The sequence below is a fragment of the Contarinia nasturtii genome, unplaced genomic scaffold (genome assembly GCF_009176525.2).
Source record: "Contarinia nasturtii isolate CC-2019 unplaced genomic scaffold, AAFC_CNas_1.1 Cnas_scaffold_6550, whole genome shotgun sequence".
Lineage (NCBI taxonomy): Eukaryota > Metazoa > Arthropoda > Insecta > Diptera > Cecidomyiidae > Contarinia > Contarinia nasturtii.
The window spans coordinates 1-26461 of record NW_022203804.1 but is presented as its reverse complement, the minus strand read 5'-3'; the positions used below and the strand labels follow the sequence as shown (position 1 = coordinate 26461).

Below are 26461 nucleotides of genomic sequence, written 5' to 3'. Positions count from 1 at the left end.
ATACGCATCAAATATTGTTCAAATTTTCCTTTTTCCGCAAATTCTTCTTTTCAGTTTGGATTAATGGCACTTTTGCATATCCTGTTGCGCGCAAACAATACGTATTTGTCGCCCAATAAACGAACGGCAATTTTATTTGGAGGGGAGCCAAATAACAGATTTTCACTAAACATCCACTAACTTAACAGTTTTATAGCATGCGAAAATCAATAAAATCTGTTCAGAGGGAAACGACTGGTTGCTAACTCTATTTCTTTCTCTCTTTTTCTCAAAACTCACTGGATTATTACTATCAGTTTCAATACAAACAGACGTCTTCACAACTGAGAACTGATGAAAAGTGTTTGATTTGTTTCCTCGCTCATGGATATTTGTTTACATAAAAATGTTTTTGCTTGATGACAAAAGAGCCCCACACTCATTCTAAACGAACGAACGGAACGTACATGAAAATACTTATTTGAAACGTTCAAGAACCGGCGGTGGCGTCACAATTCTTTCGTGTACACATAAATACGCACACACTCTCACTTTTCTTGTCCTTTTGGCTTAATAACCACGTGCACTAAATATATTGCACTTCAATCAAGTTTGCGAACAATATAGACTGTTTATTTTCTCCGTTTAAAATCAGAACACTTTGAACTTTCGTTTCTTTTCACTTTCCTGGAAATTGTTCGATTAACACTTGAAATAGCATTGTTTTTGTAGATATTTGTCGAAGATGATTTTATTGAATAATTTTTCAGTTTGAATATTTGTATTGATCGTTGAAAAACCGTCATAATAATTAAATTAGTTCTAGATTGTTGATTATATTTCTTCAATTTAATTTTATTGATAACTGGCTAAATGAATACACTTTTGATGTGACACACAATTGAAAATTTGATTAAACAAAACAAAAAATAACAATAGAGAAAAAACAATAAAAACAAAACCATATATCGAAAATAATTCTAGCAAATAGACAACATGCGTGTAAGTGGCCAGTGAACAATAGTGGATCGATGGTCTTGTGCTCAACAATCAATGTGCAATGCTATACTAAATGGAAATGTGAACATTCGAAGCGACTTAGCCGTGCAGCAAAAAGTATACAAACCAAGACACAAAAAATACATACACAACCGTAAACAAATCGTACTGTTGAATATAAAGCGTGTTCATATTAACGCGACTTCGTTTCGTTCGCGAATACACAAACGTTCGTCGCGTGAATCGTTGCGGTACGGGCTCTCACCATGTCGGTGTTTGGCTGATTTTATTTACGTCGTTTAAAAATAGAAATGTTCTCATCGATGAGCGTTAGCGATTGGCTAGCCATCACGTCATTTTACTAACAACTCATTGGTTATAAACTGGGAGAAAACGATATGAATGAAAAAGAAGCACACAAATCTATATATTAGCATGTAGCTGTTGATTTTAGTACATTTATAATGTTCGAATGGCTTTTGGTTCTAGTTTTTGCCACTTTTTTGCGCTTGAAAATCGCACACTAGTTGCTTACTTATGTATGCTGATCAATGGATCCGGTGCTCGTAAAAAGTACAAACATTTTTTTTTCTGCTCACCACGATTGTTTTAATCGTTTCATTTTCAAGCTTAACTCGCGCGACGCCAAATCTCATCTTACATTGCGCACTGTGTATATTCTCGCCAACACAGATGGCACACAGCGGTCAGTTACGATTCAAAAGTTCTGCTTTCTTGTGTGTAGGCATTAAAAATTTCGTATATTGCATCTGCAAAGTAGGTACGCCGTCTCTTGTCACACTGGTGCAATATAGACATAACATATAATTTCAAATACAACACAGCGAACAGAGGAATACTATATCTCACATTTTATATGTGTTAATTCAAGCAGATAAAATAAATTTTACGCCACATTTTATCTAACGAGAGATTCTCTCATTTGTAAGTTAACCCCTTTTTACCGTAAACTATAAAGTAGTATTTCACTATCTATTATTTTATTCACATAAATTTAATTACATTAATAATTAGGAAAGCTTTAAAAAAAACGTGCCTATCGATACCTATATTTTCATAACAAATTTCTCTCTTCTTAAAATATTTTGGGAATTAATTAATCTGTTCCATTTGAAGATTGAAAAGATCTTGGTTTTTAAGGGGGGTTTACTACTCTTTTTCAAGCTATTTATTGGTTATTTTTGGCAATGTGGGATAGTTTTGGTAGACCTCAAAATCAAATGAATAAATATATATATGGCATAGCAGAAAGTACATTACGTATTCAATTAAATTTTGAGAGAAACTTAAACATATTCTCTTTTATTACCAACAAAGGGTCTGAAGAGAGAGGAAAGACATTACGAATAACATTGACTTCAAAAGCAGCGAACATACTATCTTTTTTTATTTTCAAACCATTCCAGAAACAATTTACATAAAATTGGCTACGCCTTTGATTGCAAAACTCTATTCACCAAGTACATTTCTATTTTTCTCCACTATTTGATTATGATGGTTTCTTGCTTCTCGAAATTCTTCTTTTAAATTGTGTATCTGTTTTATTCACTATCCGGCTATGGATTTTTTTTATAAAAATGACTTGATTCTTACATTCAATCGGTTTTTGTTTTAAAAATGATGCGATAATTTTTTTTAACGTAAAAAATTTCGATTTGGAAAATATTTTTTAAATATTTGCGGTATGATCCTCACATTTTGTTTTAAATATTATAAGGCCTTGTATACAATATATTTAAATAATGGTGATGGAAATTATTACCTAAGCTCATGTTAAACATTCAATTCATCCATTACTATTTTTGTTGTCTTTTTCATAATATTCTGTTCATCGATTTTTAAGAGGAATTATCATGCATTAATGGTTGGACTCTGTTGGACTTAAAAAGAATTAAAACTATATTAGTCACTCAATTCAGGTCGTTATTTTTCATAATCTTATCAAGGTTTCTTTTTAAAGTTTGCTGTTTGTTGTTTGTAAAAAAATATTGAAAATATATATTGGTTTTTTAAAATATGAATTTTGAGTTTTCAATGTTGATAAAATATTATTGAGAACCGATTTTAAGCATTATCTTGTGTCCAAACGAATTAGTAACTTATTCATTCATTGAAATTCCATGGAACATATTTTAGTAATTTAAAAGAAAAAAGTCATAACTTGGCGTTATTTTCTACTTATAAATTTAATTTTTGTCATAGCTTCAAATGTGTTGATTCAGTAATTGCTGCAATAATGAGCAAATATATTGTTCATAAAATCTTGTTTCAATCAATATAATTAATCACCATAATCCAATCTGTGTCTAATATTATTTCTGTCTATGGTGTGATGCATAATGATGTATTGAAATAATTGCTGGATTGCTATTCAAAGGTGCTCATCAGAAAATGTACTTTATTGTTGAATAAAAAATAGGCCATATAAAAATGGCGTTGGTGTTGAAAAATACAATGAAAACAACTGTTTTCGGTGGCTATTAGTTTTAACGGATCATCCACATAGTTAATTATACTTTTTCCCAAAACGTAATACTGTATTCGTTTTGACCATTCTATTCTGCGTAACAAATTTACATTTCCTTTTCTCCCCTCGACTATTTTCAACGTCAGCGTCTTGATGTAAAAGTACATAGCATAGCATTGTTTTCCTTGAAGCACGTGGTTCCAAGAAAGTGAATATATCTCCCCTAATTTTATTTAACGTAGAAAACTATTTTAGCATTTCTTTGACATATTTTGCTTCAGGGAATATAGAAGCAAGTTTTGTATATATATGTTGGATTTATTGTTTGGCCCATAAAATTCGGCTGACTAAAAAGTGTTCACAACAATAAAAATTGATGCGCAGTTGCTTGCATGACTATCTGCTATTCATTCAGTTCACTGTCACAGGATGAAAGTCATATATATTTGACTGAATGCAAATGTAACCTTTAACTAGAGTTTCGCCAGAGTGATTTTTATGGCATTGAGGCATTGAGCATTGATATTTAAATAAAAAAATATAATACACACATCCGGAAGTATGAAAAACAAATTGGGTCAATGGCTCTTTAATATTATAAAAATTATAAAATATAAAAAGCAAAACAATTATAATGAAAAATTCCTTAAGAATTTCAACATTACGGAAAACTTTTTTGATCCAAAAAAGAAAATCTCGGCTAAAGAGATTGATTATTTTTTTTCATTCTTGACCCTTGGAAATGCCACATGTTGCACATATTTAATATGATTATTTAAATGCACGATGTGTGGTTTTGCGCTTTGCAGCTCATCAAAACATAAATAACAACTCAATCTTTGTAAAAGTCCGAACGAAAATTCATTATTCATCGTCGTCTTTTCATGCTTTGTGAACTATAGCCAAGTTTATTAATAAAATGGATAAAAGGAGAAGACGATTCGTGATTTGTGTGTATTTCTTTTGATAAATGTAACCGTTCGTGAGTGAACACAATTTTCTATCCATTTTCACAACTCATGGTTATATTTTGACAAACACGCGCACAAATACTGCGAAATCGTCTCAATTCACACGATGAAGTATGTTTTTTGTTTTGTAAATTTGAATTATTTTATTATTAATAAATTTGAGTGAAACAAGCGGCGATTTTCGTGATCGCTATATTGACAATCAAATCTTAAAAAAATAAAGTCATAGATAATTTGCTATCTTTTTGGCTTCATTCGGTGTTGTTCTATCCAATTTTAAATAGATCGAATTCCAATAAATTGTTAAGTCACCCACCCGCAAAATGGCATTTGATTTATATCTACGTTTCGAAATAGTTTGAGGCGGTTTTCAAATAAAAATTCCATCTTGACAATAAAGAAAATTTATTTATTCATTTGTATATACAAACAACAAATGAAAACTCGAAACTTTTCCACTGTATTAACACGATAGAATTCTATAAAAATAAATATCAACTGAAATGAAAATATATGCGCAGGCAATTTTCAGTACATACAAAACGCTGATCATTTAGCGCTAATCCGCGAAATTAGCTCTCGGTTTCCTTTTACTTTTCCGCACACACCTAGTGTGTAAGGTAAAGTATTAGAATCGGTCGAAAAATTAACACCCATCAAAAATGTATTTTCTGGGTGTTTTTGGGGTCAGGGAACACGAATCTAGCATTTTTTCGATATCCGAATGTATGTGCGTACCCTGTACCCTGTACGCTGTACGCAAAAATTTGTTAACATGATAACTTTCAAACAAGAAAAATAATTCAAAATCTGACTTCACAGGATGATTGGAAGTGCCGAGGAATAGAAACCATTAGATTATGAGCGACTTTGGTTGATAGAGTGACCTGTCATGTCTCGTGTGATGCCCATGGCCATCCATGGGAAAAATTCAATGTTTCTTCCAAAAGTGATATTTAATGTATACCTAAACACTCAAAAATGTGTATTGGGGGGTTTTTGGGTACTAGAAAACCGAATACGACGTTAGTTTTGCGATACAAATATATTTCGACACACTTTTCATACAAAAATTTCAAAAATATTGGATTTTTGTATGAAAGCCATGCCTGTATGATATCGTAATGAGCTGAAAGTTTGCACAGCTTATTTTTATCACACAAAAATAACACTCTGAGAGTTTGAAGACATTTAAATGCATACGAGTATTAGGGGTACCTCCCGAATAAAATTTTGGATTTTTCGCTCAAAGGCGAAATTTTGTATGGGAAGTACACTTAATATGCACTGAAAGGAGTTGGTGATTTTCCTTCATATGAAGTGATTTCACTGTCAAACGTCAATATATTATCGAACCCTTCTATGAAATGTACAGTGGCGCCACTTTTTGGTACTAAGTAATTCCATAGAAGGGTTCGATAAAATATTGACATTTGACAGCAGACTCACTTTTTCACGAACTTCTTTCTTCAAACTTTCAGAATGTTAACTTTTTGTGAAAAAAATAGCCTCTGCACATTTTCACATGATTACGATAGCCTATATGACATGGCTGCGATACAAAAATTCCCATTTTTAGTAGTTTATGTATAAAAAGTGCTTCGAAAGTTATTTGTATCGTAAAACTAATGTCAGATTCAGTTTTCTCGTGAATTCTTTGAGTAAAAGATTTGTAATTAATGCATGTTGTGGATCACAGTGCGGAAAAGTTCATCTTACGGATGTAAGATATTTTATTTCACAAAGAAACTTGAAAAAAAAGAGAACACAACAACCGTATAATGATGAGATAATGTGAAAAAAAGGTTAGACGTTGAAATTTGCCACTTTTTTGATAATAATAAAATAATATTGGGTGTAGGCATTAATTCCTGCGGTTTTTTTGGTGAAAAGAAACATTTATTTAAAAATAATAAGAATGAGTACATTAACCAATGTATTGCCCATCGTTAGCTATGACTTCCGCCCATCTTCTTGGTAGCAGCTCATTATACACCACACCACTTCAATCCCACCAAATAATGAGCATTACCGAGAAATCATCAAAATACTGCTATGCTGTCGATTTTGACGATTGTGTCGGATTGAACCCTTATTTGTATGCCTGGGATTATCGCAGCAGATGCCCTCTTCACTTCCAGTTACAATACGATACAAAAATTTCTTTTTTTCTTATTTTTGGAACATTGTGCCAAAATGTGAAAAAACGTCTTACAACTAGTTTTGGATTCAGCTGGTGTGGCACACAATTTCTTTGGTCTTACCTCATTACAAATGTCTTAAAACGATTGATCCGCATATATTTAATGCTTCTGATGTTTTCTGATGCATTTTCATGCATCTTTATCGAATAAAAAACGCCAATAGCCCATCATTCAAATTTTTTTGGTGAGTTCACAGTTTTTCAACAAATTCACCACTTCTTTTTCACCAAATTCAACATTCTCTGTGGAGATTGAGAGGTCTCGTCTCCTGCAACATTTTATAACCTTTAGATGTATTTTCACTTTATTTAAAGTGAAAAAATTGAACCAAAGGAGGACCAGACAGAAAAGCACTTTTTCATCACTCATTTTGAATCGATCAGAAAATAATGACACTGTGTCAAAAATAAATCTTTCTGCTCTGAATTAGATTGGCAAATGTCAGATGTACAAAATGCAATTGGATTCACCTGTCAAGCTACACACAATTTTAAGTAGCGACATCTAAATGTCGACCGCAGGAATTAATGCCTACACCCAATATTCATATGTTTTGTCTTTTCGTTAAAACAGTCCGAGATAATGAGAATTTCTACTGCAATAAGGGGCTTGTAAACTATCAACAAGTGAAGGGCTTATCATGTAAAAAAAACTTTTTTGTATTTGCTTGCGATGCAGCTTTTCATCGCCTGATAGCGGTATATTTATTTCATCTAGACGTTGCGTTTTCATTATATATTTATCGTCTTGAATTTTTTCTTGTTTGAGTCTTTTTTGTCTTTAGTTGTTTTTCTAACATTTTTTACATCCAACCTTGACGCAGTAAGCGGTTAATATTTGGTTCATGGTTTTTTCCACCAAATATAAATGCCATCTACTTAAGAAACATAATGATTTATTTAAAATGTCACGCTCATTTCCTTACTCTGTCTGCTTGAATCAAATTCGCTAATTTCAATAGTGAACGGATATGATTAGAATTCAGAAACTAACTGCACTGCTATTTCATTGGCATCTAAAAAGCGTAAACAAATGGCGATATGTACACACGAGTCCAAATAAAAAATACCAAATGAAATACGCAAAATTGTTAATAGCAAAAAAGCTATAAAGTGGGCCATACCGTGGGAAGCATTCTCCAAGCAATCGAGTGACAGCACAAGACGGGTCGTCATGCAATAAGTTACAAAACTTGAGCATCGAGTGAATAACTCCCCGTTTAATCCAATAATCCAATAATCCAAATAATAGCAAAAACCTAGGCAAAAACCAAAAAGTCCAAAAATAAACACAAAAACTTAGAATTTATTTTTAAAAAACACCAACCAAATAGTAGCCCTTATGAAAATATTGTGATTAGTTTGTAATAGTATTTGTACATAAAAGTGAATTTTCTAACTGTATCTATAGTCAAATAATTTACAAAATAATTGACTTGCTTAATTTATAAACCAACTAGTTTTGCGTGATGAATATAAATAGACATTTCTCGAAATTTAAATTTTTAAATAGAATTAGTAATTATATATATCATATTTTTTTGAAACGTCCAAATAAAATAACTGTTTACTATAAGGATTTAATATATTTGCAAGTCGCAACTATTTTATTATGAGATTTTTTTATAATCACAAATTTTCGGGTCTGTTTTTCAACTTAAATAAATGAACTTAATTATAAAACGTAGTAGGAGTCTGACCAGACAAATAAGACCGTGAAAAGAAACAGTTCAAATGAAGGTCAAAAAGCGGACAAACAATCGGATAAAATATTTGTTGGTAATTAATTTTATTTAATGTCTGGTTGACTCACCTGACTTATTCTAACCAATTGATAGTTCAACTAAAATTCTTTATTTAATATCTTGGCCAATGAATTGATGTCTATAGACTAATATGACTGATTTATGGGAATTATCAAATAATACTGTGAAATATTCTTTGATTTATTTATGATGTATGGTTTCACCGTCACATTAGAACTATTCAATTCTTTTAAATATTGTGAGAATCTTTTCGGGCATTCCAAAATGAAAAAAATATATGCTTGCTTCTCGTTCCTTGGGATAAATGTAAGTAATCAAAAAATTAAATGCATTTGACCTCAAAACCTGTGTAGTGTGTACATTATTGTAATCCGAAAATGGATAAAAAACCAAATCAATAAAAATTGGATCGTACTGAATCACAAAGTTCAGCACACAATGGATTGTCTTGCCGAGCGTTAATGTTGTCGTCAAATCATTTGATTAAATTGCATCGTTCAGAAGTGCGGACATTTCATGCTGTGTAATTATCTTCTCATTGAAAATATATGTGTGGTTTTCGATTCTATTTGAAATTATTCATAAAGGCCCCCAGCAGTGTTATGACAGTGTATAGTGGTTTGTAATGTAAGAATTTTGATTACAAGTTTGGTGTAAAAACTATTTTGAAAAACGGGCTATTTGAGCTGCTCACTAACTGAGCAATGTAATTCTAATTAAAATGTAAATATTATTCGTGCAGAGCACCTACGGTAACAATTCATTGCTTTAATCGATTTTTTCAAATATGACATAAGTTTTTTTGCGACTTTAAAATTAAATGCATTGTATTGTTATAACTATAGACCGAATGTATATGCGTGATACCCTGTGAACAACAAGAAGACTGCTTTGATTTTGAAAAAAAAATTAGAATGAGAATTATGCGAATTATGCCTCGAGCAGCTGCTTTTTTTGACACCACCGAAAAATTGTGGATTTTTGGGTCAAAAATTGCTTTCGTATTATGCAGATTGCATTAAAACATCTATCGTTCAGACCATAATAAATTAATTCCATTATTAATTAATAAATAAATAATAAATTCATTCGTTGATGTGTGCCGAATGCACAGTATTTATCTGGTGGATTTTATGATTGAACAATTACATGCCACATATCTGGGAATAAAACAATATTTTTCTAATTACTTCATAATCCAGATCGATTTTACGAACTTTTTTTCACATTTTAGATTTTTGAATCAATTTTCGCTGTTTGACAATTGATGTTTTTTTTATTTTGCAACGGCACTTTTGCTACAATTACAGAGATGAAATATTCAAATAAATTGAAAGGAAACAAAATATTCAAAATTTACGATGAAAGAACATAAATGCATATAATGATCGATGGATTATGGTATTTTCCTTTTCTTTTTTCTTTTAAAAATCTTGCGCAAAACAAAAAGTGACACTATATATATATTCACATGATTGGGGAGAGATTAAATTTGGCGGGAGCTAAAATGTCATATAGGTTAGTGTCAATAAAACCTATAGGTTATATTGTGTATACACAATCTCAAACGCAAAGCGATGTTGTACACAACGTTTGCTGTCAAAAAATAAGAATCTTTCTAACTGAAACGCAGTTGACTAGTATACTATAATAATCGAATTTAAAAATAAAAGTAAAAATGGATGGTAAGTTTTATTTTGCACATTTCATGAGATTTATTCCTATTTCTAAGTATAAAAAATATGCACGACAGTTGATCATTTCGATTGTTCTTAATCTGTTAAAATTAATGTGAATGTGTAAATCATTTCCAGTTGAATTTGCGCCACAGTGTATATATATCGGTTCCATAAAGTTAAACCAAAAGGAAATGTTCGAATCACAACAAATGAAATCCGAATGGTTCTACAAGACTCGACCACCAAATCGATCGAAAACATTCAAATACCTATTAAAGCTGTCGTCAAATGCGTCTGTCACATGGGAATGAAAATAATATCAATGTTATACGTTCTTCAATCGGTTGGCCAAATGGTTCACGAACAAATGCACATCACACCAGGTATGTAAACCGAGAAAAAGAAAAGAGAAGAGATTTTTTTATCTGAAAAACCAATCAAATCAATTCTCCTTTTAGCCCCAAATAAGTATGACTATGTGCTTATTATGGAAACTGAATCATCTAATGCTGTTTGCGAAGCAATCAAAGAACTATTTTGTTTTTGTGATGAGATTTCACATGATGAGATTGAACAGATTTGTCATAAGATAAAATCGCGAAAATGTGACCCAGACATTTGTCTTCAATATCCACCAACTGGTACTGGACGACTTTCGATATATGTCAAAGACTATGCATCTTTGGCATGCGATGAATATTTGAATGACAATATTGTCAACTATTACATTCGATATTTAACGTGTGAAGTTTTGACCGATAAACAGAAAAATGTCTCACACATTTTTGATTCATTTTTTTATCATGTGCTATCGACACCGTCCAGCGATCGGAAGAATTCGAACCAAGATAAACTTGCACGCATTGAAAGATGGACCAACAAAATAAACATCTTTGATAAGGATTTTATCGTCGTACCAATTAATCAGAGTAAACATTGGTATTTGGTAATTATATGCTTTGCCGGACTCTTTGAAGTAAAATCCACAGTCAAACAGGGTAAACGTCGAATTGAAAGCGATACGGATGAATCATCAACACAAATCGTCAAAAGGTATGTATTTACAAAAGTGTTTCGTTCATATTTCGGTCATGATGAAAAAATTAAATCATCTTTTGCTCACGCTTTCCGAAAGAACGACTTTTATGCAACAAAAATGAAAGTTATGAGTATATCAGTATTTTTTTGACTCGTTTGAAAAATCTTTCTATTTCTGATTTTCAGGCCATGCATTTTGATATTTGACTCCTTATCGGGTCGACGATACAAGGAGACCACAGTACTTCGCGAGTTCCTGAATTTAGAATATAAAAGAAGTTCATTGGTGATGGCAAATTTAAATTTGATTCTTTCAATATGCCTGGTCACCTCGTTAAAGTTCCACGTCAAGAAAATACATCGGATTGTGCACTTTTCATGTTACATTACATTGAGCAGTTTTTCAAGGTTTGTTTCAATTTATTCTCGACAATTTTGCTTAGATTTTTTTGTTTTCTTATTGTAACAAAACTAATGCATATTTTATGAACGTGAAAGTATTATTGCATATAATGTTGCAATTAAAAGAAATCAAATAGTAAAAATTACTTCATCCACAAATAATTCATTTAAAAAGCAATTTTTATTAAATTCTTTGAATGCGTTTCGTTTCTTTGCAGACTTCTGCAATCAAGAACTTCGACTTTCCAATAAAAAATTTGGAAAATTGGTTTGCACCTTCAGAGGCAGCACGAAAGCGTCGCGATATTGCTGAACTCATTAAACACCATATGAGCGATGATATTGAAAACTTACCAGACATTCGATTGCCCCGATGATGAGGTTTTCTGCTTCCGATATTCATCACATACTTTTGATTATCGATTCATTTTATATTAGTAATATATTACTTATATATTGGCTATTATTAAGTAACTTTTTGGCATTGTTCTTTACTTTGATTGAAACGGTGTAAAAAAACGCAATATAAATGAACAACTTGTTTTTTTTAAATTATTTTGAGAAAAGATGTGTCTTATTTAATTTGTTTTATATGCAGGAGAAAACAGCGCGGGAAATTCCCATGATTGATCAACGAAAAAAGTTGAAATTGGACAATTTTAAATGACCTAAAAACATTGAGCTATATCAGGAGGCTTACAAGTAAGAATTAATGTTTCTTCCTTTCTATTTCTCTCTCTTACTAAAGAGAATGAGTAAATCAGAGCATATACTAAGCATAGATATATATCCTGGATATTTTGTCAGTATCCGATATTCATTCGAGCCAGACTTTAAAATAGAGTGAAAACAATAGAAGTGATTGTTACAGGTCTAAGTATAAAAAATATACTACAATCACTATAACAATAACTTCTATTGTTTTCACTCTATTTTAAAGTCTGGCTCGAATGAATATCGGATACTGACAAAATATCCAGGATATATATCTATGCTTAGTATATGCTCTGGAGTAAATCAAAAACGGAATGCAAGCCCAGTGACATTGGCGAAAAAAGACAACAACGATTTTAAGGTCTTAGAGACCGCTGAAACTCAACTCTTCTGAATGGAATCTTTGTTTCTCAACGGTTCATATATTGTCATCTCATAAAAAGCGTAAAAATTTGTCTTTTTTTTATCTCGTAACATCAAAATCAATCTATTCTATTCGTAACATCAAAATCATTTTTTTTTATTGGTAACATCGTAAAAAGCATTTTAAATTGAAACACAGGACAAGAAATTTTTCAAAATGAAATACCAAAACAAAATTCATTGAAGTGTAGCACGCCGTGTTTCATTTTAATAAAATTTGCGTTAGTGCTACAATTCAATAAAATCTTTAAGATTTGTTACACATTTCTATGTTCTGAGTAGAAGTCTCACTTTCATTTTCGGAAATTCAAATAAACACACGAAACTTTGTCTGTACCGTGTCAAGAGTATAACATCTATTTATTTTCTATTTTTCTATCTAAGAGGAACGTCGGCAGTCTTTTGTAGTTTTATTCACTATGTGTATTGACGCGCTGCGCTGTCGCTACGCAAGTGCGATTTTAATAAATGATTTCAGTTTTAAATAAACAATAGAGCACTGCAAAGAATCAATTAAGCTGAAATATAACCTCGAGCTGCGATTTTGAAGCGAATAAATCTAACCGAATACAAACCAACATCATCAATTCATCATGTAAAGTTCCCAGAGACCGAACAAACGAAGCGTCATCTACTGTGTCTGTTTTGTTTCTTCTGTCTACACTTTAACGTGATTAACAACAATCATATTCATCTCACTATTTAAGTACATATAAGTATATATCTACATGAAATTTTTTTTTGTTTTACGTGCGTTTCATGCAGCACTTACAGTACGTGAGATTAATGTCAATAAATGTTTACCGATTGAGTTATTATGCAACAGTTCGTTCAAGACGCCTACATACCACATTTACAACCAGCAAGTTGTACTGTTTTATTTGCTCCGATTTCACAATAAAACAGTTCACGAAAAAAATCGCAACTTTACCGCAACAGATTTGAAATTAAACCGCAATTTAACATTACAAACGCATGACATTTTTCGTGTGACGTTTAAGCGTTGACAAAGATTGGTAGGATTTGTATAAGTTTCAATTTAATATGGTCATAAAGAATATTTGGTGTGGAAAACCAAATTTAAAATAAAAAAAAAACACTTTTGGTACCTTGAATTTAGCATATGTCAAATTTTTTTGATTAATTCATAAAATATTTACAAAGAGACAGTGATTTATTCAAAGTCAGACCGGATTTAGTGGACATCAATTTCAAATCTTTCTAACGTTCTTTTGATCATTGTAAATTGCAGTCGTGATCACATTAAGTGAAGGATTAGTCATAAGCTAATCAATTGAAATGACAAAAACGTAAACAAATACGATAAAACGTTTCACAGGTGAGTAATATCTGACTTTTGCAGTAGGCTTTAAACTATTAAAACGAAAATATATATATAATAAATATATATATGTACTTGTTTAGGAAAATCAAAGAGTAAAGAAAAATAATCAAGATTCGATATTTTATTGTCACATTATAATCAATTGGTTGGATGATTGGATGGACTCAAACTAACGTTGGCGCATATTTTGGTCTAATAGCTTTGAAATACTAGAAAATATTTTCTTCAGAATATGTGGAGAAAACAATCGTCGAAATAAGTTTCATTCACTGTTTTTTTTTTTTGGTCAACTGTCAATCGTAGCCCAAACAAACATTTACAATAAACCACCCACAACCATATGTCTCATCGTTCCGGGCAAGCGCAGCATTATATGGCTCCATTATATCTTTTTGTGTCATTTGTTTCTTTCACATTTGCATGCTCGATCGAGCTCAGTTGATTCATGCATACATTTTGATCGCTTGCAATCGTTCGGGCGTTTTCATAAATTACGACAATACGAATATGAAAATTGCACTTTTTGCAATTTGCAGCTTCTTTTGCACGAACGGATATATGTTTATTATTTTCTGATCGTTGTGAATTTGTGCGTAAAATACTTTTTTCATTGATATTATTTCTTAACACTCATATCGGAGTGAGTATATACTATATATACTATATATTTGGAATTTAAAATCGTTCCATTCGATTTGAATAACAAATCTGGTTAAATTCCCATTAGGCTCATAAATCACGTAGATTTTTGTTGCTTTTTTTTTTGGTTCATCATAAAACTAATTAAGACTTCCCAATGAACAATTGTTGTGGCAAATTCATCCATTATCGGGCATATGTCGACGATCGAATTTGGGCCCGGATTTGTGTGTAGTTTCAGTCAAAATCAACGTCATCAATGGAATGAAAAAAAAAAAACAGAATAAATTCAATTAGTATGATACAAAAATTGACTTGATATCCTATTCAGTACACTATACTAACCTACAAGAATACTTGTACTGGGGCAAGGCCACAATTTAATCAAGCCTAGCGTACTAACAAATAATTGTTATAACTAATTTTTAAATTATGATTTGATTGAATATTGTTGATTTCATTGAATGAGCGCTGCTACTACTACGGCTGCAGTAGTCCATTGTTGACATTCTGATTCTGACCGCGATACAATGGTAAAGGTTGATTGTTGACAACGCGGGTGGTCTGCGTACATTTGGATGAATCGTCCGCTTGAACACCACGCATTCACCTACCAAATGATATAATAAAAACACATTATTATCAATTCGTTTACAATTTGTATCAATTTCATCAGATTGCATACCTTTGTACAGGATCAGCTTCGCTGCTGCGATATCACGATGCCATACAGTTGTGAGCTATGGTTGTGCTCCAGCAGCTCCCTCGATTTCAACGTTTGCAACATTTGGTAGCCATGTTTTGAAGAAGCGTTGCTTCTTTGACACCAAACCCGTGTGTAAAAAAAGTGGCTGACTGACTGACTAACTATGTCGATTTTGTATGAAAACCAATCATAGTTAACCGGCTGTCCCAAATTAAGCATTTAAAAACGACTATATATGACTATAGTTGACTATAGTTAGCTGCTTAAGTTAACAACAATCGACAACAATCGGCTAGAATCGAATAGAATCGATTGTAGTTAACTGGTTGAGCAGCTGACTATAGAGTTCTCGAAGAGTTGCAGCAATTTCAAAGCCCATTTCTCGCATCTCGCGCCACATTCGTTCAATTACTCGTCGCATTTGCAGTAATCGTTTGCTCACATTGTTTACGATGGTTCGTGGTAGTCCAACAATTGGATTTGGTACACAACCCACACATTTCTTTTATCGATCGCCTCGAGTTGCTAGTGGAAATCGCTTGAAACACATGTATTCATCGACCATTCGAATGATGCAATTGCCACGTTTCATGATCGATGCGAAGCGAAATTTTGTATGGGAAGTACACTTAATATGCACTGAAATTTCTTCAAACTTTCAGAATGTTAACTTTTTGTGAAAAAAATAATCTCTACAAATGTTCACATGATTACGATAGCCTATATGACATGGCTGCGATACAAAAATTCCCATTTTCAGTAGTTTATGTATGGAAAGTGCTTCGAAGTTATTTGTATTGTAAAACTAATGTCAGATTCAGTTTTCTCGTGAATTTTTTGAGTAAAAGATTTGTAATAAATGCATGTTGTGGAACTCAGTACGAAAAAGTTCATCTTACCGATGTAAGACATTTTATTTTTATAATAATTTATTATTTAATGAATCATTCACAATATCATAGACGTCGAAATCTTTCATGAATGTAAAAGAAAGTGTTTGCGTTTCTCTTCGATCTCTTATTTTAATTTTCAATTTATTTAGTACAGGAGAAATTCACACTTATTATCGTTGAAGTATAAAAATTTCGATTTTTAAATAGTTTCCATCAAATATATATAGGCAAATTTGTATGAATCCAAGCATATAGGAATTTGCGATAGTGTAATAAAAAACTTAAAAAGTGATATGGAATGCTTGTCAATAAAAATCAACCGAATGTTATAGATATATCTATGATATATCACTGTTGAGTGAGAGAAAATCGTAAGCTCAATAGCACCAAAGCCGTTCACCGTTATTTTGTTGTTGGGCAGAAACTAGAACAAAAATTGTATCATTAGGTGTAATTTGAGTCCTTTATGAAAGCGAAGATGATTTCCAAATTGATAAATTGCCAAGTGAAAATTGGATAGGACGCTGTGACGATTGTTCGGATGTTCGTTAAGAACATAGCGCATTTCGTAAATGTGCCAAGATTTGTTTTGAATTACCGAAAAACAAATCAAATAATGATTTTTGGCATGAGTATTTTGAAGAATGGCTAATACAATCAATAGATACGATAAATGGTTACCAACGACTGATTTATAGTCTCACCATGACAATAAAATCACTAGCATAGAAGTATAAAAATAATCTTGCCACACATTTTGACTCTTTGACATTGAAGTTTTCTCTGAAGTTAGTAAAACTTATTCAACAAATAGTCTCTTTTGAAAAACATGCCTCATAGATCTCAAAAATGGTAAATCTAATTCGTTGTTGGTTGATTTTATATTAAATCTACCAAAATTGAATTACATATACCGCATTTTTTCTCTCTGTGTAAATGTACAGATTTTCATTTTACTGTAACACATTACAATTGTAACAAAGCATTACTGTAATGCTATTACAATTGTAATGTTAGATTTTTAGCATTACAGTAATATCTAATACAATTGTAGTAGCTATTACAGGCAAGAAAAGTTAACGTAATGGTTAATAACATTACAATTTTAATGGCGGTAAATCTGTATGTAAATGTTCGAAAATGAATGTAATTGAATGCAAGTAGCACTTGCTGGCCCCAGAAAAGACCCGCCAATATGTCTATTGCTACTGCAAAATCCGATTCTCACTTCATCTCATGACACTGAGGCCTTATGACTATCTGATCTGAGTATTAATATATAGGAGCATGATGTCATTCACCAGTTTTTTCATTCAAAAGTGTGTTGAAACTGTCCGTGAACAAGCGCTTATTCATAAAATATGGAAATGCAATTTTTGTTTACAAAATTTATTTTGGATTAAAAACCAGTTGATCTCCAGAATTGTCTTGTTCTTAATTGATTTTGAAAAACGTGGAATCAACAAAACGTGATTACACACCTTACAATATATATATATGTGTCATAACCAGTTTGAATTTTTCGATTTTGATCCGGTTGATTCATCCGGTAGAGTTTTTCAAATACGTCATCAATTTTGCGCTTGAACACATGTACTTTATGACGTTCTATTTGGTTCTTATGTGATCACACCACTATGAACACAATTCTTTAGAAAAAAAATACGATTGGTTCGTGTTTGTAATACATAAACTTTATGTCATAAAGGATATCTGTGGTAAGCGATGTGGTAATCCTTATACTGACCAATGACAGGATGTGAAGACTTCAAGTCTCATTGAGCCGACGGTGGCGCCAACAATTTCAAAGGGGACGTCAATATAATTTAACAACTCAAATCGAAACTAAACAGCGCGCCAATTTTAAAATTTGCTGTCATTTCCTCCCAATGACCACATCCCCACATTAATATGGCCAAAAAATCGTTGCTCTGTTTTTCTCTAGACTCAAAAGGCATGGAAAAACGATTTTTAGAGATTTCAAAATTTTGGCAATACTTTACTGCACACAGTGGGTAAATAACGAAAATCATGATTTAAATTAGACACATTAGAAAGAAAATTATTATATTATACATAGAGTTATTCAATGTCAGTAGCATATTTTTCTGAACCCTCATGGTATGCTTTTGGATTAATTTCGTTGCATTTTGGTTGGAAATTATTTGCGTGTTTTTACTTTTCCGCACACACCTAGTGTGTAAGGTAAAGTATTGGAATCGGTCGAAAAATTAACACCCATCAAAAATGTGTTTTCTGGGTGTTTTAAGAGCCAGGGAACACGAATCAGCCATTTTTTCGATGTCCGAATGTATGTGCATACCCTGTACCCTGTACGCTGTACGCAAAAATTTGTTAACAAGATAACTTTCAAACAAGAAAAGTAATTCAAAATCTGACTTCACAGGATGATTGGGGGTGCCGAGGAATAGAAACCATTAGATTTTGAGCGACTTTGGTTGATACAGTGAAGTGTCATGTCTGGTGTGATGCCCATGGCCATCCATGGAAAAAATTCAATTTTTCTTCCAAAAGTGATATTTAATGTATTCTTAAACAGTCAAAAATATGTATTGAGGGGGGTTTTGGGTACGAGAAAACCGAATATGACGTTAGTTTTGTGATACAAGTGACTTTCGACACACTTTTCATACAAAAATTTCCAAAAAATTGAATTTTTGTATGGAAGCCATGCCTGTATGATATCGTAATGACCTGAAATTTTGCACAGGTTATTTTTTTCACACAAAAATAACATTCCGAGAGTTTTAAGAGATTTCAATGCATATTAGGGGTCCCCCCCGAACAAAATTTTAGATTATTTGCTAAAAACTGAAAATTTTGTATGGGAAGTACCACTCAATTGTATTGAAATTTCTTCAAACTTTCAGAATGTTAGCTTTTTGTGAAGAAAATAACATCTGCCAATTTTGACATGATTACGATATCATACAGGCATTGAAAAGTCTATCAGAAATTATTTGTATCGCAAAACTTATATTAGATTCAGTTTTCTCATGAATTCATATTTACGGTAAAAGATACGTAATAAATGCATGTTGTGGATCACAGTGTGGAAAAGTTCATCTTACGGATGTAAGACATTTTATTTATGATGGTTGCGATTATAAAATAATAAAATTGAAATTTCGAAATTCCGTAAAAACGACGGTAGTTAATGTGACTCTCTCAGATTTTAAGTTTGATATCGTTGAGCAAATGGAGTGTTCGACAATCAGCTGAATTGGTAGTTTTTGAATCAATTAATGTAACAGAGCCATGAACACTTATCAAACAAAATATTTTGCACCGATGATGAAAAGAATAACATTCAATTAAACACGAAATAATAAATCGTTCAAAATATCACTTGTAAACCACGTTATTGATTGTGTCAAAATTTAAATTGGAAGCTATATGCACACAATGTAATCATTCACATCGACGACAACAACACCACACATCGACAAAGACATACACGTAGATTTTGTTTGACATTTCAACAGTTCATACACAGCGGTGCAGCATATTTTTGCAAAAAAAATTATTTGCTATTTCTATTGCATGCTTGATTTGGAGGTTACGCTGTTGAACCAAATTTGTAAGAAATAAACAAACAAACAAAAATAAGTGAAACTTTTTATTGTTAATAATTTTTTTTTCTCTTAGAAAATGGAAACAAAGGATTGTTTAACATTCGTTATTGGTAAAATTAATCAATCTTTTTCATTATAAAAGTAAATAGCTTCTTCAATTGAAATAGTAACATATTCTCTTTCTTTTATCCATAATTTAAGAGACTTTATCAAAGGTCGAAGTAATGGTAAAAATTCTACAAAATGTGGCAACTGAACTGCATCATCAAACCCAAGAGACAGAAAACAATCGACAACCAGCACCTATCGCAAGTTTATCGGCAATGGTTAACTTGTATTTGGATAGTGCAGTGATCGGTTGTGATTCGATTCTGGGTCATCGTGCTTCCACAATTGAACGGTTATCCAAACAACATCATATAAATGCAGAGAGTACTGTTAATGTTTCCAATATTAAAGGTTAGTGTTTGTTTTTAGTTTGGTGTGTTTGATCTTGTCACAAGTGAAATGAAGCATTTTTTACCTTATAGCTCTATTAGAAAATCAACAGCTTGGTACCAATATTTCTGCACAATTTACTTCTGATAGTTGGATTGACAGAAATATCCAAATAAATGACGAAATGAGTATAAATACCGATGTAATTCCGGACAGTTCCATTCTGGCTAATAATACAAACGATTTCTTAAAGAAAGTCTCACAAATGGATGAAACTGAAACAAAAGAAACTGAAACAAAAAATGATATTAAAGAAAACACCGCTGTAACTGTCACCAACAAACTTATCGAAAATGCGGGTCCGTTTTTATATCAAAAGTATTTTCATAATTTCAACATAACCATATCACATTTCTACGATTGAACAGTTACTACTGCGGTTGATGCTACAGATAACGGTAAAAATGTAACGAAACGAACGCGACGACGAATTCGGATCAGTTCAAAGCAACGATTGTCAAGAAGGTCAATAATAATTATCAAAAATAGAAAATCATCAATTGATGCATCAAAACCTTTCAGGTGTCCTGTAAATGAATGCAACTATAAGGGTGCGCGCCGGCCATACTTAACAAAGGTAGAAGCAATATGCTTTCTTTTATAATTTCATTTTCTATTCTGTTCCATTACTTATTGATTTATTTCCATTTTTTTTTCATTCTTTAACAAAGCATATGCAAACTCATTCGAAAGAAATGAAACTTTTATTGGCTTGCAGCGTTTGTCCAAAACTTTTTCGCGATCAAAATGCATTCAATGAACATGCTAGTGTTCATGATGAATCTCCAAAAGTTGCATTAGAGAGTGAACAAATTTCACCCGAACGAAAAAATATAAATAAAGACGGGTTTGCATGCAAAGTTTGTAAGAAACAATTTAAGCAGCGTGGTCGACTCGAAAAACATCTTGCTGTTCACGAAGACAGATCCAAATTATAGGTTAATCGCTGAAAATTAATTAATTTTCTTCTTTTGAAGATGACATTGTTGAATATTTTAACAGCAAACCCAAAACACGAAATACGAAATATATATAAAAATAAAATAAATTCAGAAGTCGCGCGCAAACAATCGAATGTCAAACTCTGAAGAGTTAAGATTCAACTTCAGTTCAGTTGTGACACCACATTATTTCATATAGTTTGACGTTTCGTTTTAATGCGGTTGCTTGGCAAAAAGATTGTACGATAATTTATTGTCAATTAAAAAATATATTTATAAAAAGTCCAATCTTGACAATTATATGACTTAGTGTTATTGTTGTTTCATATTATAGCACAATCGGTTATTTTGAATTTGAATAAATAACAATCACAGTACACATTGTGTTTAATTTGACATTTAAAATTATGAAACGTTCCAAACGTGATGCACGGCAGCGACGGCAAAAAAAGCGAAAACTTTTGTTTGAAGTGATTGAGAATGATGCAGCTGATGATGGACCAAAGACAGAGCTGCTCGCGCTCAATGAAAATTGTCTTGAAGAGGTATTGGAGTGGTTGCCGTTATCTGATTTAGTGTGTTTGAGTACAACGTGTAAGCGATTGCAAGGAGTCGTCAGTAGATATTTTAGTCGTAAATATCCAACAAAACGGATGACAGTTAAAATGGATGCTCGACAACGAATCGAATTTTGGCCACGTGAAAAATATATACAAAGGTTTCGTGAATATTTCCAGAATATTGGTATAAGAGGTCGTCAGCCAGCATTATTTCGTCATGTTGGAACCATTTGCAACAAGACACTGAAAAAAATTCGAATTCTTGAGGCGACAGCATTAACAGAAATGCATGGTCGTTGTATCGAAGAGTTGCTAAAAAATGTTGAAATTGTTGAATTCGAAGAATGTTCGTTCGCAGCTGACTTTTACGATTCTTTCTTGAAGTATTGCTCAAATTTGAAGCAATTAGTGCTCAAGTCATTTAAAGAATGCACTCACAGTGGCATTAAAAACAAATGGCTACTTCAAAAATATCCACATATGAAACACTTGAATTGGAGCTTCGACGAACCACCGCCCGATGAGTTGATAACATTTTTTCATCGCAATCCGAATGTTAGGAGTTTTGGCGCGGCACGTTTTCCACTTGAGGTTACAAGTTTAATCATGAAGGCCGGCATTAGACTTGAAGTGCTATGCTTGGATATTGGATTTGGCGTGGATCTCAACATGAAGCAAATTTTTCAAAGCATTGATACTCTACACAAGCAAAACCAATTCAAAAAATTACACATGATTCCAACTACTTCAATGTTCGTTGCTGCTCGGTTTCCACCTTTAGAATATCTCGACGCTATTATGGCCAATCAGGTTTGTGATTGTGTACTTTAATTAAATGTATTGTTTATTTAAAAAGTGTTATAACTTTAAATATGTTGTATTTTTTATTTGATTTGTTGTAGGTGTTCGAAGATGTCATCGCAGCCATGCACAGTTTGAAGGTGCTGTATTTGGATGCAATTTTGTTTCGAGCTGAAGCTGAAATTTTGGCACAAAATCTAATAAATCTTGAGGAGATTTATGCATACTGTGATGCAATTGACGCAATTGTCCCTTTTGTTTTGCATTCAGTAAAACTGAAAAAGATTTATGTAAACAAAACGTTTCTGCCAAAACACATGCAGAAAATTAATCTCAACAAACTGAGCAAAGAACGGGCAAAATTACAAAACGCTTGTCATTTGGTTATTTACCTAAAGGAGGAGTTATATATCAATATTAAATGGACGGTAGAAGATTATTATTGTTTATTTATTGTTTTACGATTATTTTTCGATTAGTTTCGATTATCGTCATTCACATTCATACATTAATTCAGTAATGTGCGAGCTACATTTTACAGGGGGGAGGGGGGCGGGTTGGGTGATTTAAGTGAAGAGCTAAAAAAAAAAAGGTCTTCACTTTTTTCGTGAAAAACCCTAGCAAATTCGAATAATTTTCGCAAAAAAATTTTTCTCATCCAAATCACAGGGGGGGTAAACCCCCCCTACCCCCCTCGCACATTACTGCATTAATTGTAATATTACGTATGAGATTGTCAAATGACGATGATGGAAATTGAATCTATGTGAAATAAAAAGAGAGAGTGTGTGTGTGTGGATGAGTGAGTGAGTGAGTGATAGATGATTGGGAAACCATTAGAATGTAAGACAAAACATACAAAAGAAACAAAAGTCGCGACAGCAAACAAATTGCTGACGAAAAATTGAGATTTGGTAGTAGCAGCAGAGAAGGAATCAATGTTGTACACACAGTAGCATTGCATCGGAACAACGTCACAACAACGACAACATGGCGACGCAAACGGATAAACGAAAACTGTATCAACAGCAACAAGAAATCACATTCGGGTGAGTTCGTTTGAATACATATTCTACTCTGTTGTCATAATTGTCATGTGTTGCATAATAGCTAACGCATTCGCTGATCAATATCGGCCACTGTCAACGACAAACCGATTTAAATGTGTTGGTGTGTATTTGACTGTGACATTTCAAACCAACAAGCCGGCAACAATTCACATCGTGACGAACCATTGCCAGTGTAAGAACTAAAATTCCTGTGCATAAATTTTCAGTTTGCATTGAAAGTGAAATATTCTATCGGATTGGATCTTTATCGGTTTTTCCAAAAAAAGTGTTTGGTAAGTATTATTTTAAAATATAATATTAAACAGAATTTTCGAATTAAAAAAAAAAAATTGACTGCATGGTAGAATGAGATTGAGATAGAGAGAACATAATACAAAATCATGTTCAATCATGAATTTCACCATTGCACACAGTGGATTACGGTACCGTTAGCCAATAGTGCGACGCAGTTTCTTATGATTTTTCAAAGTCTACTTTGACTACGATATATTGTAAATTTTGTATCGTTAGTTTCGTAGTTTGCCACAACTGTCCAACGGCCCCAAATATTGTTCTCAAAACTCCCAAGAAATGGACGATGAAAGTGCATCACAGTCGACGAAAGAAAATGGGTGCTGCACCAAGACCAAAGACAATAGACTATGAGCCCGAATTCCAACTGAGAAAGGAAGGTGTTGTCATGGATCGTGATCACAATGCTTCACGCAATATGATTTACAAAGCATTGCGTAAGCTACATCGTCAACCAGATGATCCCATTTTCAATATGAGTGCTGCCGCATGGAAACAACAATATCGTTCGAATCCAGCAGTTCCAGCGAATCGCCCGATTCGTGCGATTTGTGCGAATCGTGTAGCATAATAGTAAAAGAAGTTAAGCCGCGGTCGTTCTATTAGTAAGTTGCATTTTAATTTGATTGCAATTCAAATTACTCTCTCATATGAATCTGTAACATTTGCTTATTATTTATTAATATTCATTGTTTGGTTTCATTCTCAAATCTAGGAAGTGACCAGCGGACCCAACCCTATCGTATTAAGACGGTAGGGAGTACTATTCTATAGTGAGCATTTTGTTTTTTTTTTCTCTTTCACAGAAATCGACGATTACAACTACCAAATCTCAATTTAAAGCAATTGCTGGACATTAATGTTGTTGTGGCTATTGCTTTGCAATTTTTTCATTATATGTTTCCGATTACTTATCGATTATTTTAAATTTTATTCTTTTCTTTTGTGATTCTCCCCTTAGGTAGAAGATTTGAAGCAGGGCCTCATCGAAATCAAAAGAGCCGAATCGCACTTTATCAACAACACATTAGTTCGAATGTGATAGGAATTTGAAAACAAAAAGTTTTAAAAAAAATATTATCATTTTATTCCTTCAATTTTCTTGAGTTACAAAATAAATCAAAATAAATTTTCAAATGATCGTAATATGTATAATTCGAGTCATTTTTCATTCATCTGGCCAAATATTTTTAAAGTGAATAAGCAAAAACTCTCTAGAAACAAAAACACATACGTTGAAACAAGCACATTGAATTGTGAATAGATGTTGATTTCTTAGAACAATTAATTTTATTTTTCATACAAAGTGATTTTCAATCATAAAGTTAACAAATTATACAACTTTCCCAATTGAAAATACATTTTCTCTAATTACTTAATCTAATCGAAACCAATTTAAGACATTATTGATGTGGAATTACAGCTGGAATTACACCGACTCCAACTCCGCCACCTAAAAAATAAAACATTTATATTAAATAGAATTTAATTCGAAACGGATTCGACTTCTTACCATGGGCACACATTGGGGCAACGAATGTCCAACAATCATCTTTTGGATTATACACCTCAACCTGTAATTTAAATGTTATTGATCAACAAATTTATCCATTTGTTAGTGAAGTCAAATATTTACTCACAGTCGAGAGATTAATTTCGCCATCATAACCTGTTAGATATTTGAAATCATTCTGAGTTACAATTTGTAACTGACTATGAACAATCAATTTACAGTCTATCCTCTATTCTTCCAGGAAAAAAAAACTTACCTCCAATTGCCCATAATTTACCCATGTTAGCACATAGAGCCACACGACTTCGTTTTACATTCATCCTAAATTATTTAAACAAAAGTTCAGGACAAGTTGATTCAAGAAATTGAATGTAAAGAAAAATAAAAAAGGTAATTACGGTGCTACTAATCGCCATTCATCTTTTATAGGATCATATTCTTCGACACTGTGAATGGGAATTATTTTTGAATTAAATAAAATTTCAGTGAACACGTAAGTAAATATCATCATACCTCTTTAGAAATGAATTCCCATCATAGCCTGTTAGATATTTAGAAATAATTGTAATTGACAATGAACTATCAAAATGCAGTCTATTCTTACAAAAAAAATCTTACCTCCACATGCTTTTTGGTTGGTTTTCGGCATTGATTTAGAAAAATGTGTAAGTACAACTCAAAGAAATACAACAACACTTAAGTGAAAAACACTCACCATATAATTTATCGTTGAGAGTTGCTACACCGAGCCTACAGCGTCGATTGAGCATTGGTTGAACTTTCATCCACGCATTTGCGATGGGATCATACCTGAGGGTGAGTCACATAGAAAAGAATGTAAGAAATGCAAATTAATAGACAAGTAATCAGAGGTGCGCACTGGGGGGATTCAGGGTTTTACCCCCCACCTAGCTTGGTCACGTCCGGATTTCCGGGTCTAACTTTA

The 26461-nt window shown here is 32.5% G+C and overlaps 4 protein-coding genes across 10 annotated transcripts; 3 read left to right on the top strand and 1 right to left on the bottom strand.

Moving 5' to 3' along the window:
- The first annotated feature begins 1667 nt into the window (after positions 1–1667).
- On the top strand, positions 1668–11890 carry LOC116351897 (sentrin-specific protease 7-like). 2 transcript variants are annotated; one of them, XM_031784059.1, is made up of 5 exons: positions 1668–1923; positions 10221–10468; positions 10544–11138; positions 11310–11531; positions 11744–11890. In XM_031784059.1, exons 2-5 carry the CDS (start codon positions 10306–10308, stop codon positions 11775–11777), a joined length of 1014 nt encoding a protein of 337 aa, XP_031639919.1. In that variant the 5' UTR covers positions 1668–1923; positions 10221–10305; the 3' UTR covers positions 11778–11890. The 2 variants fall into 2 exon arrangements, with proteins under 2 accessions (XP_031639919.1, XP_031639918.1); XM_031784058.1 differs by lacking the exon at positions 1668–1923 and adding an exon at positions 9981–10091.
- Positions 11891–13662: 1772 nt separating this feature from the next.
- On the top strand, positions 13663–21657 carry LOC116351895 (gastrula zinc finger protein xFG20-1-like). Of its 4 annotated transcripts, none has more exons than XM_031784054.1 (7): positions 13663–13678; positions 13915–14001; positions 19915–19951; positions 20043–20300; positions 20372–20638; positions 20708–20916; positions 21011–21657. In XM_031784054.1, the coding sequence occupies exons 3-7, from the start codon at positions 19918–19920 to the stop codon at positions 21275–21277; spliced, it is 1035 nt and encodes a 344-aa protein (XP_031639914.1). In that variant the 5' UTR covers positions 13663–13678; positions 13915–14001; positions 19915–19917; the 3' UTR covers positions 21278–21657. The 4 variants fall into 4 exon arrangements, with proteins under 4 accessions (XP_031639914.1, XP_031639915.1, XP_031639916.1 ...); XM_031784056.1 differs by lacking the exons at positions 13663–13678; positions 13915–14001 and adding an exon at positions 19722–19846 and having other exon boundaries at positions 20708–20804; positions 20862–20916; XM_031784055.1 differs by lacking the exon at positions 13663–13678 and having other exon boundaries at positions 13905–14001.
- An 11-nt stretch (positions 21658–21668) lies between these two features.
- On the top strand, positions 21669–25148 carry LOC116351894. Of its 3 annotated transcripts, none has more exons than XR_004202224.1 (6): positions 21669–22650; positions 22743–23690; positions 23918–23983; positions 24222–24607; positions 24718–24775; positions 24964–25148. XR_004202224.1 is itself a non-coding variant. In XM_031784051.1 (3 exons), the coding sequence occupies exons 1-3, from the start codon at positions 21688–21690 to the stop codon at positions 25042–25044; spliced, it is 1371 nt and encodes a 456-aa protein (XP_031639911.1). In that variant the 5' UTR covers positions 21669–21687; the 3' UTR covers positions 25045–25148. The 3 variants fall into 3 exon arrangements, 1 of the variants encoding a protein (XP_031639911.1); XR_004202223.1 differs by having other exon boundaries at positions 23752–23983; XM_031784051.1 differs by lacking the exons at positions 23918–23983; positions 24222–24607; positions 24718–24775 and having other exon boundaries at positions 22743–23069.
- A 103-nt stretch (positions 25149–25251) lies between these two features.
- Positions 25252–26348, bottom strand: LOC116351896 (kelch-like protein 18). The gene is made up of 8 exons (XM_031784057.1): positions 26231–26348; positions 26134–26142; positions 26029–26056; positions 25914–25961; positions 25772–25836; positions 25643–25671; positions 25516–25576; positions 25252–25455 (listed from the first exon to the last, which is right to left on the bottom strand). Exons 1-8 carry the CDS (start codon positions 26298–26300, stop codon positions 25406–25408), a joined length of 360 nt encoding a protein of 119 aa, XP_031639917.1. The 5' UTR covers positions 26301–26348; the 3' UTR covers positions 25252–25405.
- Positions 26349–26461: the final 113 nt, after the last annotated feature.